This window comes from Camponotus floridanus, unplaced genomic scaffold (genome assembly GCF_003227725.1).
Source record: "Camponotus floridanus strain SB8 unplaced genomic scaffold, Cflo_v7.5 scaffold39, whole genome shotgun sequence".
In the NCBI taxonomy this organism is placed as follows: Eukaryota; Metazoa; Arthropoda; class Insecta; order Hymenoptera; family Formicidae; genus Camponotus; species Camponotus floridanus.
In genome coordinates this window covers 588,260-602,859 of record NW_020229536.1, presented here as the reverse complement: position 1 = coordinate 602,859, position 14,600 = coordinate 588,260, and the positions used below count along the sequence as shown (strand labels likewise).

The window sequence follows — 14,600 nt, the reverse complement described above, 5'->3', positions numbered from 1 at the left end:
CCTAAAACACACTTGTCATATTTATTCAATTATATTAATATTATTATTAATATTACACTATTGAAGCCTCCTCTTCTGCAACTTATTTTATTCAATAATATTTTATTATGGAAATTAAAAATGAAAAATATGTGCGAGTTTTTATAGATTTATACTTTTTTTTTAAATAAAAACATTACACATATTATATATATATAGCAAAGAGAAAGTTATTATAATATTTCTGATATTCGAATTTTCCATTTTATCTCGAACAAGATAAAATGGGAAAAAGAAAAAGAGGATTGGCAGTTTGATGAAAGAAAGCTGCCACCGATAACGAGGATTCGCTTTCTCATATCGATCTGTCGTCTAATTGTCAGAAAGTATCCGCTTTCTAACGAGAAATTTCTTCTCAGTTTGAAAGAATCGGAGACGTTAATTTCAAACGAGGCGTCTGTCTAACTGTGCGAGTATTTGTTAGCGATTCATTACTACATCGTCAACGCGATAACGAAATGGAAATGCAATTACGAAAATATCGTCTTTATGTATCTACGAAGTCATTAGCATGCTTACTCCGTCAGGAATATTTGCGCGGACTGTGTTGACGTTGAGTTCTTTATTCGAAGTTTTAATTATATTGTTTAAACGATAAATTATCGTGCAAAACAATCCAAGTTGTAGAAAATAATTAGGAGATGTGTTTCTCTTGAGTTCTCATTTATGTATATTGTAGATTATAACTGTCATGATATTTTTTATTCGCTAAGAAGCGCAATTTAAAATTTTTCTAATGTCCTAATAAATTCGATCGATTTTTAATTTTCAATATTAATATTAATTAAAAAATTCTCTTCATCTAAATTCTGCTAAAATAAGTTGCGAAAAGATTTTGTTTCAATCTTTTGCTAAACACTAAATCAAAATTTTCATGATAAGAGTATTTGGAAGAAATCTATTCGGAGCGGACGGGCATTTTGTATAATAGAATGTCAACATGGAAAAGGATAGAGTGAATTGTGTACTGCGGATTTTGCCTCGAGCGTCGAAACCCGTTTGCAAGCAATATACTCGCTTCTCTTCCGTACCTGAGAAGGATCATCTTACGTAGTTGACAATTTTCCATCACCTCTCGCGCTCGCTTCCTTACTCTAGAGGTTGAAGATCATCCTCCGGATTGAATTTCAAACGGATCAATTACGGCTCCTATTCACGATTCTCCTTCGAAAGAGCATCCAGCTCTCTTATTTTTTTCTCCTTGAGAATAATCCGCGTATTGTCCTGGTAAATGTTGGTTCTAACACTAAGGTAATTTTATTATTTATGTGTTTCTCCTTTAGCCTTGAATCGTATTATTTATACAAAAACATTTAATGAATCTCGCATCTTTTGTTTCTTATAAAATAGCAGCCTTGCTATTTCAATTCTTTCGATTATTTATCTCAACAATTTAATTATATATAACTTTTTTTATTTTCTCTTACTAATACTTATGCATTGTTATTTAATTTCTTTAATCTCTTTCAAGTTTTAAACTTTGAGGCTCTTGTTGTTGCGTAACATCTACGATGGGATATTAAAGCGTGACCTTTCGAGCTTTATGTCAGTCGGAAAACTCATTAAACTCCGGTGAATTATAAGCCACCAGATGCTTTTTCGCGATCCTCGGAATCTTGTCCAATCTCCGTTATCATTACGTGAACTATATTTTCCAGTATCCGGAAATAAACGGAAAAGGAAGAGGAAGCGGGACACGCCTATTCAAACGGACGTACCTCAAACTGCCGGAAATGGCACGTTCCGCTTTGTAAATGGAATCGGCTCTTTCTTAAGGGGAAAATTAAATTCGCTCGAGGTCGTATCATGTTTTAAAAGAAAAAAATATGCACCGTTTTTTCGATGTTTGATAATGTATGATAACGTAAATAATTTCTCTTTTAATTTTCGTCGATGATAAATCTCTAGATATCTGTAAATATTAAAAATCTTCGCACATTTGTTTATTCAATAAATAATACGAATATTCCTCTCCGTAAAATAAATAATATATTTCATATTACCGCAATTATTGCTTCAATTATAAATCAAGAGACACATATTTTTATTTGATATAGAAAATCTTATGTACGAGGATTTACTCAAAGATAAGTGTTAATTGCAACGAAAATATTTAAAGAGAGAAGGAAGGAGAGGATTAGTCAGATTTGGTTCGCGAGATGCACGTCAAACGGTGAAATTGGAGCACAAGATCTAGCTATAAAACTCAATCGTCGGACGATCGTTCCTGTTCTCGCGCTCTCCTATGCACGTCATAGACCATAAGCGGTGGCACATTGTACTGCATCTCTCTTGACGCAGTCAGGTTTCATAGATCGCTCTATGGTTTAATAAAACCAAAGATATCTTTAGCTCAATAGGCGCGAAGATGGGAGAACGTGAAAAAGTCGACCGTCTTTTTGTCTCAAACGGACTATCGTGACTTTGCGAAACGATAATTTTAAAAATAGATTGCAGGAAGTTGTAATAAGTAGGAAAAGAAACAAGAATAATTAGAATTGAGCGCAGCAGAAATATTACAATCGAATGCAGCTTGCAGGCGCAAGGAATTGAAAAAGATTAATTTATAATAATAAAATTGGAACATCTCGAAATTAATAGTGTTTCTCGCAAAGTTTAATTACAGATTAATATAGTTCTATATCGAGCTTGTGGGGAAACGCATTTCGATAATTTGCAGCCGCGATTTTATTTCTCTCTAAAGGGATAAAGTTGTCGTGACAGATTAAAAATTAACAACTACCAAGATTGTAAGTTACAAAACCGGTCTTTTCTCGCTCGTGAACTCGATGTGCGAGAGAGCCAACCAGACGACGTACGAACATGGTTTGCCTTTTTTGTTTCCTCTTTTTATTGCGACGCGCCGCGTAATCACACGATTATGCGCAATGTAATAATTTACGACGACACGTTTATGCATCGATACAACGATTTGTGTAGACCCATATAATATATAAGGTTCGATATTGAAATTATTAAATTAAGATTCTAATAAAATACACATGATATTTATTTTGTAAAGTACACAATAATAGTAAAAATAATTTTTTTTTAATTATCTCTAAAAAGAATCAATTTTCGTAAAAAAATTATCTTAATTCTTTTTTTTTTTGTTTTATATTATCAATATCGCTAGACATTTAATTCTGACAAATGTTGACTGATCACCTTTCATCATCTCTGGCGTCAATGCATTATGTTAAGGCGCAATAAATATCTTCGCTATTTGCGAGTTTCGCGCATGTAAAGTTAGTCGGCCAACGCTGTTCTTACGTCACTAGAAGTGGCCAGGATGTATGAATGTGCGTAGCGTCAAGTGACTCGTCATTGACCGGCACAGTGTGTTGCGCATTCAATTTTCTGCATTTTATCTGCATTAATTCGTATATTATTAGAGATATTATCTAACAATAATTAATAACCGATTTATTTAAAATAACAATTGTCTGATTTATTCTTAAAAATATTTTATTACATTTTGTATTTTTTAAAATAATTTTATACGTATTCTTTCATTTTAATTCTCCAAACCTCAATCTGATTACTCTATTAGAACGAATCGGTGAATTACGCGACATCGCAGGAATAAATCAATTCAATTACGAAATACAATCTAATCACACTAGGGTGATTTGTCTAAATAAGAGAGTTACTTGATTAATGAAGCAAGCTGGATCAACGAAGTTTTCCCAACATAATTCTACAATTAAATCTTTTTCTTCATCAACATTATTTATTCCATTACATCATTTTTTATATTATATTCTCATTTATATTTTAAATTTGTATTTTATTAATTAGTCAAATATAAAATCTAGAAATTAACTTAGAATACAGCAGAATTTATTTTATTATTTTTGACATTTTTATTTTACATATCTCGTGTATGAAGAATATTTTTCTCAACAATTATCATGTTAGCATTTATTTATTTATCTATTTGTATCTTTGCAGGGACTCTTGGATAAGTACCTGATCCCCAAGGCTAGCAATGCCGAGAGCAAAGTATTCTACCTCAAGATGAAGGGTGACTACTACAGGTATCTCGCAGAAGTCGCCACTGGTGAGACCAGAAATAGTACGTATCGATCTTTTATTACACATAAGCTTATCCATGAGATCCTTCTCGTGAAACGGATCAAAGTGAGAAGCGAGCTCTCGAAATACGAGATCGTCTTACGTAGTGATTTTTCGCAATCGATATCGATGTGACTGTCAAGTGACAGACAGATGTTTAAAATTAAATCACACAACGTGCAGTATATTCGCAAAATTGGCCAAAATCTCACAAACGGCTTCTCACTTTGATCTTATTCTCAATTGTGTTCGACTACATAGTATGTAAATTTTTGAGTGTATTTCTCTCGAATGAACATTTATAGTACTCTTGCGTGTGATACCAATTACGTCAACAGATGCTTCGGTTATTTATAGTCACTTATATAGTGAAAATTATTCCCGGATAAAACTTTACACGAATTTTAATTTCAAGAATTTGTAAAATATAGATTGTAAAAGAATAATTTTATTGAAAAATAGTTTGTTTCTGGAAGCTTCTGTATTTTTAAAATTTTTGTTTATATTTTCAATTTTATACAAATCTATAATTGTAAATATTAGTGATGAATTTGAAAATTGCTTTTCTTAGATTAATTTTTATCATTTTTTTCGCATTTTATTTAAAGGATTGACACGAAGTTATGTTTTTACGACCATTATATGAAGCGGGGGGGGGGGGGGGGGAGTTTATAAAGTTCATAGAGAAATATTGATATTTACTGATTTTCAAGTTTCGATAAAAGCAAACAATAAAATTTGAAGCGAATGCAAGTGTGATATTTATTGGATTAAAAGAGCTCTTAAGTGTATATTATTATCTTAATCAAGTAATTTTTCAGAAAAGTTTATAATTTTACATAGTTTTATTGTGTTATTATTAAATATTGTAGTTAATGTGTTATTATTAAATATTGTAATCGCAGATATCACAATATTGATTTACTCTACTTCGAGAAAATATCTAAATTATCTAGAAGTAGAAGTACGTAAGAGTTATTGAGTTGCATAGAACACATAAATAAGGCAAATCGATAAATGATTCGAGAAATCAACCAATAATTTCTACTAAGAAAAAGCAATTAAGATTTTCTAATGCTAATTAATTGGAGTTACTTAGAAGCTATAAATATATAAAAATTTTTTTTATTATATTATACTTTGAGATGCGATAAACCCATGATATTATATGCATCTCTCAAGTTCTAAGCAGCTCTTAAATCGATTTGATATACCAAGTACTACTACTCGAAGCGTGCTAGTCACGCAAATAAGAGAGACATGCTTATAATCCACGTAATATCCAGCCGTGGTAGACGACAGCCAGAAGGCATACCAAGATGCGTTCGAAATCAGCAAGTCAAAGATGCAGCCTACCCATCCGATCAGGCTAGGTCTCGCCCTCAACTTCTCGGTCTTCTATTACGAGATCCTCAACTCCCCAGACAAGGCCTGTCAGCTGGCCAAACAGGTACACGTCCAGTGAACTAATCGCTTTCTTTCTAGCAATTTTTTCCAGCAATTCTATGGGAGAGAGAAACTCGATGGTGATGGTGGTGATGGTGCACAGTGGTGACAAAAATTACGCTTTGTTGATTTGCAGATCTACCTACCTACCTACCTACTTACCTACCTACCTACCTACCTACCTACCTATTTATTTATTTCTCTCTGTTCTATAAAGATCAATATTTTTTTTCTATTTGATTAATTCAAAACGTCTTATCAAGCTATATCATAGTAACAATCTTGAAATATGTTGAAATCACTGTACATAGATAGTAGTGTTAAAGCTGAAATCTATTTGAAAAATATTTTGTTAGAGATAAAACCTGATATACACATAGATATACATAAATAGATTTGGAAATAATTTCTCAGTAATTTTTTTGAAACGTATAATAACATAAATATGATAATATTGCCAAAATTATAGAATTCTTCGTAGTATTTTTATATTTTTTTAAAATTATGTGCACACGTGCATATTTAAAAAATATCTTTACTAATGACAGCATAATTGTGAGATATATTATTATTTTTAATTAGGAAATTGTTTTTAAGGATACGAAAGAAAAACACTCGCCATAATTATATGAGATTATTTTAATAACTATCATGCGCAGCATCTGGTATTCGGTAACACATACAAATCGATAATCGTGAAAAATAATCACTTTTATTCAAATTTTTAATATTCACATTATTGATGAACTCACGCAATGATTCAAAACAAAAGTGTACGTCAGATCGGTTCGGTCACATCGTGACAGATTAATGGAAAATTGACTTATGAATACGATTCGTTCAAGGCCGAACTCGGAGCAAAGCGGTCTTTGTAGGACAGACACGAGGAGAATCGTTGAAACTCGCTCGCATTTTTCTCTCCTTTTATTTAGTTTTCATACGTTTTTTCCTTCTACGCCCTCCCTCCTTCGTTCCTTTCCTCGACGATTTATTACTACGATGGTCATGGCGTAGAAATGAGGTCGTGGAAGGTGTAATCTGAATAGAGGCTGATTTGCATTTTGCAGCGGTAGTCGAGGATTCGCAGAAGGCGTACCAAGAGGCGTTTGACATTGCGAAGGCGAAAATGCAGCCTACGCACCCGATCAGGCTCGGCCTTGCCCTCAACTTCTCCGTTTTTTATTACGAAATTATAAATTCCCCGGCTAGAGCCTGTCACCTAGCCAAGCAGGTTAGAGGGAGGATTGTGAAAAATTTGCGTTTGACGCTTCAATGCGGAAAATTTTTTTCTAATAAGTTCGTTCTTGTGTATATTAACGCGCTCGTCGTTGAACTGCGTACGCGATAAGACTGCTGATAAAGAAAAGAATTAGGGCTATGCATTCTGATTAAAACACTTCTACTAAAAATAAATTCTATTCGTTTAATTTAGGTTTTTATTCGGTTTAATAAAAAGAAAAGAAAATACAATAAATTGTATTTTTCTGTTATATCGAATGAAAAAATAAATATTTATATTTTTTATGTATATTTACAAATTTAATAAATATTTATTATATATTATATTTTTTACAAATATTTATTAAGTAATAAAATAACAAATAAATCAAAGATCAGCAGCCTTATTAATTAAAATTTATCATTTTCTCGTGTATTCTAATCCTTGACGTGACATTGAATTTATCCTTTAATGGCCCATTTAACTTATTTCTTGGAGTGTTAATTAATTTTTGTATGACTGATGTGCCATTTAATCTTTGATTTTTTCTTAATCTGCTTTTTTCTAAATTCTTTACTAATACATATTGATATAAACTGATGTCTCCACTGATGCCGCACTAACCATCTTCATACTCTCTACTTGTATTGTAACATTTGCTAAAAATAACAATTTTACTTTGATAAAGATACATAGAATACTTGTGTACATTTGATACAATTTTTATAATTATAATATTAATGGATTATTTGGGAATTTACCTTTATTATTATTATTATTATTATTATTATTATTATTATTATTATTATTATTATTATTATTATTATTATTATTATTAATTAAGATAGGTAAATTCCTAAATAATCCATTAGTATTATTCTCTGTTTCAATATATATTTAAATGATATAATTTCTGAGTGAATAGATTGGATTTAAAAGTAGAATAATTAATATTAAAAAATAAAGTTGTGTAAGAATAATATAAAGAATTTGAATGAAAAATATCCGACACGTGTTTATTTTACCTTTGCAGGCGTTCGACGACGCGATCGCGGAGCTGGACACACTTAACGAGGACAGCTACAAAGATTCCACGCTGATCATGCAGTTGCTGCGTGACAACCTCACTCTGTGGACCAGTGATACGCAGGGCGATGGGGACGAGCCACAGGAGGGCGGCGACAACTAACCTTCCTAAGCTTAAGTCCTTTCTAAACCTAATAAGAACATCCTATTCTCTATCGTCCCCCCGTCCCCCTGAAGTGCTCACCCATATGTCCATCCACCCGGATCCATCCACCCATGTCCACCATCTCCTCTCGTCCCTCGCGCGTACCTCGTTTCCTTCTTTTCCTTCCTTCTTTTTAACCGCAGGCCTTCCTTTTTCTTAAATCTCTCTTTGAAAAAGAAATTGGTCCCTTTTCATTTCTCTCCTTTTCTCTTTCTTTCTCTCTCTTTGTCCTACGACCGCACACTGCTGCCGATGCCACCGCCACAGCTGCTACGCCCGGTTCGAAAAACTTGAACATAGAGAGAACACTCGAATAATCTATTTAAGCTTGATTGTGTTCTCCTCTCGCGGATGATGCTAAGGGAAAGATACTTCTAAAAGTTGAACCTAGACATGGAATTGAAGCTTTGTCGATATTCGGAGTGAATAAAAATTGTTGATTATGAAATGTGTATGGAGTAAAAACGTGCGAAGAGAAACAATCATCGGCGAGGAGGAATAATTGAGCCTTATGGATCATTTAGTTTTTCTCTGGTACGAAGTTTTTCAAACAAAATGTAATCCTTGTTTGATCCATTTGAATGAAGGAACAGGAATTGTGGATGAACAGAGGAAAGGACAGGAGGAAACACACACTCACACATACATCTCCCCCTTTCCCGCATACCCTGTCTCGTCGAAGCGTATATCCCTCTGGTGATCATCGGTAACGCACATTACAGAAGAAAAGTATGCGCTAAATTATTCAGCTTCACGAGTAGCAAAAAAGTGATATAGTACTAAAAGATGAATCACAACGTTGGGACGAGATACGGAATGCAGAGGATAACATACTATCATTACTCCCAGAATCTGTTCGCTATTTACCATTAAAAGAAGAAGAGTGTAACGTTAGAAAGAAAAAGAAAACCTAAAATACAGGAAAAAGAAATAACGCGGAGGTACGAGAAGAAGCGAAGAGAATGAGAAAATGAAAAGCACGCATGAATCTACTACATTATACCCAGTTGTCATTTAAATTAAATTTCACATTGTCTAGCAAGTACGAATATTATTATACGAAGGGAAGAACGCAGGAGGAGAAAGGAGAGTAAAAAAAAAAACAAATACATTAAGTTATTAAGTTCCAAAACGACATCAGTGGTAATTTGATTTTCACACTCTCGCTGTTTTTATCTTTTTTATCTTTTTTCTTTTCTCCTCTCTCCGCAACATAACCATCACAATTTTCCACACAATTCACATGCAATTTGGTATATATCTCTTCTCATGCATAAATTCCTTTCTTTTCCTTTTCGTCACAATTGGTGAAAAAAAACTTGGCGGTTATCTCCTTCTTACTGAAATCCGATAGTCTTAAAATCTATTCTTGAATTTTCCTTATCGCGTTGCAATTTTATCTGCAACTTAGAATTTTATCTATAACGCAGAGATAAATCAATCAAGATCGTCAGTAGCGTACAAATAATTATTCTTATTATCACAATCGTATAAAAAGAGAAGGAGAGCACGTTTCTGCTCGTCGTCGTTCTGCTCGTCGTCGCGGTCGTTCACATACGCTTCTTAAATTTCGTGTGATTGTGGAATGAAATGCGGAAGAAGGAGGATAAGACGTGAACCGCTCAGTTTGCTATTGTCATCGTCGAGCGTGGAGATTTACACACGTTAGATCGTCGTATATATCCTGATCCTGGCGTCTGAATCTTTCGACTTTTTCGCACTTTCTATTTCATTGCCTCTTGTCTCTCTATTATATTATACACGAGAGAGATTATAATATATACACCACAGAATATATTTATCACTTAGTAAACTCGTATCGTGATCGAGAAGAATGGAGAGAGAACAAATTGTACGCACATATACACACGAATATATAGATAATCGCATATTTACTTTCGTCTTGTGCGATGTTCATTTCCAAGGGTTCGCGAGAGAATTGCTGTGTGTTACGAATCGTGCTTCTCGAGAATATCATTGCGTAGAGTATCGAGATCCGAAGAAGCTCGCGGCACCTAGCCTCTCCGTAAAGGTGTACACATCGAAAGAAGTTGTTTACGCAAGTCTATTTGTATATGCAAATTATCGACTGGCTAAGATAGACCGGGCGCGAAACAATGTATAGAATAAAATCATCGAACGTATTGAAATTAATTGCCTTTACATTTTAGAGATATATATATGGAGTGAGATGCGAGGCTTCGTTCGACGTGTACCGTGTATATCACGCAGATCATATCTGAAGCGTGATGTATTTCTATCGTACTAAACGGATCTAAAAGATATATTCTTCACATTATAAGAGAAGACTGCAAGAGACTCTAACGGGAGGTCAAAGACTATTCAAACACATTCTCTGTATCGCGCTCGTCATCCGACGCGAAGAAAGAGAGAAAAAAAAAAGAAAACAGGAAACGAGGAGCTAAGTATTTTCGCTCTTCTCGTATATATATGTATAATTAAGTATATGTATATACGTGCTGACATCATATATATACACACATTCAAACATACACGTACATCACGCTTATGTAATATCGCTATGGGAGACAGTTTTAACAAGTTAGTCGCTAATTACACGTGAACGGGTAAACGTTTTCCTATTGTCGTTTGATATTTCTTGATGTATAATCGGTGTCTCTGTCGCAACAAGACTGTCTAAAAATCGCCAGGAACGTCATTTGATATGTTGCGAAGAAAGAAACAGAAACACAGAAAGGAAAAACGAAGGAGAATGAGACAAATCGTGAATGTTGACATCTAAACGGCGACTTCTCCTATCCCCCCGCCTCCTTCCTTCAAACGAGAGCGAGAATGTAGCGTGTAATTGAAGTATTGTAATTTATCGTTGTTGTTTTGATCGCCATGGGACTCAAATCTGTTCCATCTCGATAGAATATCTTGCGACTTGCGTTCTTTGTAGACGAGTCTTTTAGGATCGAGACAAAGGATGAAGTAAAGATTGAGATACAGACGACAAGAAATTAAATATAATTGCGCAACAGTATAATCCCATGCTTGTGACTCCATTACAATCGATTCGCGGTTAAAATCTGTGCCATTCTAACATCACTTATATTTATTTTTTTGTACATTGTATCTCGTGCTTTATCCTGTCTCTCGATACTTAGCGTTGTATAAGAAAAAAGTCGAACGATAAAAGCGCAGACGAGTATCATCCCATTTGTATCCTTCTTCCTTTGATCTTCTTATCTCTATCTTTATCCAAAATGTTTTGAAATGAAAATTCAACGGGGGCTAATTTAGGCGGGACCGGGCGTGTGTGCATGTGTGATTAAAAGTGGCAGGATGCGAAAACCGTCACGATGTATATCAGAGAATAACGTTGTTGATCGATCTCGCGGATCTTCCTTGAATATAACATCCTTCTCTTTCCATTCCTCTTTTCGCCCTTTTCTCTTGGATCTACTTCTTTGTTTTCCCCAATATAACATAAATCCCTATCCCAATCGCTCACCCCCGAATCAACAAGCCAAACGTTAATCTTGTGTTCTTTTCATTTTCTGGATATTGATTTTCTGGATATGAATTTTCTAAAATAAACGTTATGTTTTTTTAATAATCCTAGCAGTGACTTTACTCGGTCAGAAGAGACATCATCATCATTATCATCATCATTATCATCATCATTATCATCATCATCATCATCATCATCATCATCATCATCATCATCATCATCATCATCATCATCGTCTGCATTATCATCTTCATCGTCGCCAACATCGTTATAAGCGTCTTGATACATAAATTCTTCGATCCTCTTCTCGCAATTTTTACCGAATCCGGGTCTCTTCCTATTTATTTTTTTTATTTATTTTTTTTCCTTTTTTTAATTCGATTATCTCGAATCATACATGAGAGTAATTCGTATGTGCGAACGCGTACGTCGATGATCGCGAGGGAAGCGATGGCGACGTGTCTCTTCATACTAGTACGACGTGTTCGATCACGCGAATTCATACGACTTTTGCTCTTAATCCTGGTCCTTTACACATCAAACCGCATCCATCCATCCTCATCCATTTATCCACGCATGTTCGACTGTTTTCCTCCAGTCATCCATTCTTCTCTTCCCTTTTCCTTCTTCTACTCTACCCTTCCTGCCTTCCCTCCCTTGGTCCCAAATTACGTTGTTCTATTTGTATTTATCATCAGCCCATCGTAATTGTAAATTATAATTATTATAAACGTTTACACGAAATAATAATAAATTCTGATAAAATGTCTGAGAAAAAAAACCATAACCCACACGGTTGTATCTTGCTTTGCGACGATAATGCCATTGTTTCTCGGAGGAGGTGTTTGCACATGGTGACGATGTGTTTTACAATTCGCAGCGAATAGAAGACGAGATTACATATTTGCAAAATGCGCGAACTTTATCGCGAATCGTAGCGGATTCCTGCAATGTGTCTTATCAACAAAATATCTCATTGGATTGGAATGACTACTACCTCTTCGAGTTTGGGATCTACGATTCGCGACACTTTGAGACAAGTCAGCGTTTCACGCTTTTTATGAAGATAACAGATTTCGCGGAAAATCGAATGATCTTTCGAGTACGCTCGGAACATGTAACACTCTGATAACATTATTTATAAGATAACTTACTCGTTGACTTTTATATATACGTATACATTGAACGTTATATATGTATAGATGTCTTAACACTTTAGATGAATTTTACAGGAGTATCTTCAAAAAGAATCCATTATGTTTAAATGTCCAGACAGTTTTAGTTTAATTTCGTATTACAGAAATTTTTATATATTTATTTCGATTTCTTTTATAAAGTAATAGTCTATCATTCTCTCTCTCTCTCTCTCTTTCTCCCCCATACTCTCTTTGTCTTTTTATTCTTTCTCTCTCTCTCTTCTTTCTTACTTTATTTGGTATCGATTATGATATCAAATAATGTTTTATAGTATTAAACTTTAATAATTAACTTGATTCTTTCACGACAGCTCGGGTGATGACAAAAGTTGCAGTCATATCGATACAAAGAAAAGAAAGAAAGAGAGAAGGGAAATGAAGCTCGATGGAAAAAGTATTCGCGTAAGAACGTTGTATTGTTTGGCATAATCGAAGTTTAGCAATATCGTTAGAGTGGAAGTACAAGGAGGAGCAACAGAGATTTTTCTCATGTATTTAAAGTGCAAAAGGATATTTATTTCGATCGCTATTATGGGTATCATTGTACTAGATGTATATCCCTCGCTCTTCAATCTCCCTCGTCCCTTTCCTTCCCCAACCCTTACTTACCCCCCTTTCCCCCATACTCTTTTACCGCTCATTTTTCTTGTCGATGGTATATCTACACATGTATTTGTATACACGACTTATGCATTATGTATACATACATACATATATATATGCATACACTACGAGAGACACACGGTAAATACGCGACGCGAGGTATATATATGTATATGTACGCGTGCCTTTTCCGACAAGAAAGGCCTACCTATACGATTAATCATGCTAAATTTTTTGCACAATTTATACGTGTAGCCGATACGAAATACGGTTTTTGCTAACGAGAGTAGCCAAACTACTACTTAATGCGAGCGACGAGACGCGAGAGGTGTCACGCGTGTGCGGAAGCGAGGAGGATAAAGAAAATTATGAAAAAAATTCTCCGAATCGCGAAAGCGAACGGGCATTGTTCCCACCGATATTTGCGCGAATCGCAACCGCTCGTGCAGTCTCTTGTCGAGACCTAGATAGAGACGTATAGATCCAGCGAGTCTCAACCCGCGACAGCTCAGGTAGTCGCTCAGCTAGTGGAATCGATCGAGGTTCGAAGGAGCGAATAATAAAATTCGATAAGAGAGCTTTTCATTTGAGAGAGCGAAAAATTGCCGTGTTCAGGAATGAGGTTGAGAATTTTCGCGTTAGATTACCATTTTCGTACGGTAGATGAGTTCCCGTAGAGACGACATTCCTAAGGATACCGGCGACAAAACACGAAGGAATTGCTATTTCAAAGAGATTCGATATTATATAATTTTAATTTTCGAAACTTTTCTCAGTCGTGAATTATTTCTATTATTACTGGAATTAATTTCCATGAAACATTTCTTTTATTCGGCTTATAAAAAATTGTATAAATATGGTTGCGAGAGACACAATTAATCATTTAACGAAGTTTATATATACCATTAGTGAGCTACTTTTATTCGGTAAATCTCTTTTTATTATAATAATATTTATTTTTATAAAATTATTTTCAAATCAGTGCATTATACGTGACACATTAGGAATAACATTGCATCAATCCGCCTTTAATTTTCATCGAACAAAAGTGTTTATCTTTCTGTAACAATAATTAAACATGTTGATTGCTCTATTGTTTCGATTAAATCTGACAATTGAGCAATCTTTTTCGCTCTCTCGATATTAAACCGTTATATATGACCTTCAATTTTGTCGCCGCGTAAATCTCTCGCTAGAACGAAGATTTTCCTCGGTTTTGCTCTTCTACAATTGTAGCCTATTTTTAGCTGTCGATCCAATCTTCGTCCTTCACCCGCTTCCTTACCCCTTCCTCAATCGATATAGATCAAT

The 14,600-nt window shown here is 34.5% G+C and overlaps 1 protein-coding gene across 4 annotated transcripts in view; it reads left to right on the top strand.

Moving 5' to 3' along the window:
- LOC105248031 (14-3-3 protein zeta) overlaps positions 1–11,346 on the top strand; it is a 46,937-nt gene extending 35,591 nt beyond the window's left edge. For 3 of the 4 annotated variants that reach the window (XM_011252574.3, XM_011252572.3, XM_011252575.3), the window contains exons 3-5: positions 3,994–4,117; positions 5,403–5,566; positions 7,815–11,346. In XM_011252574.3, coding sequence (XP_011250876.1) covers positions 3,994–4,117; positions 5,403–5,566; positions 7,815–7,970 — 444 coding nt within the window. In that variant the 3' untranslated portion in view covers positions 7,971–11,346. Of the gene's footprint in view, positions 1–3,993; positions 4,118–5,402; positions 5,567–6,629; positions 6,794–7,814 lie in introns of all 4 variants that reach the window. The other variant, XM_011252573.3, reaches the window with a different exon arrangement.
- Positions 11,347–14,600: the final 3,254 nt, after the last annotated feature.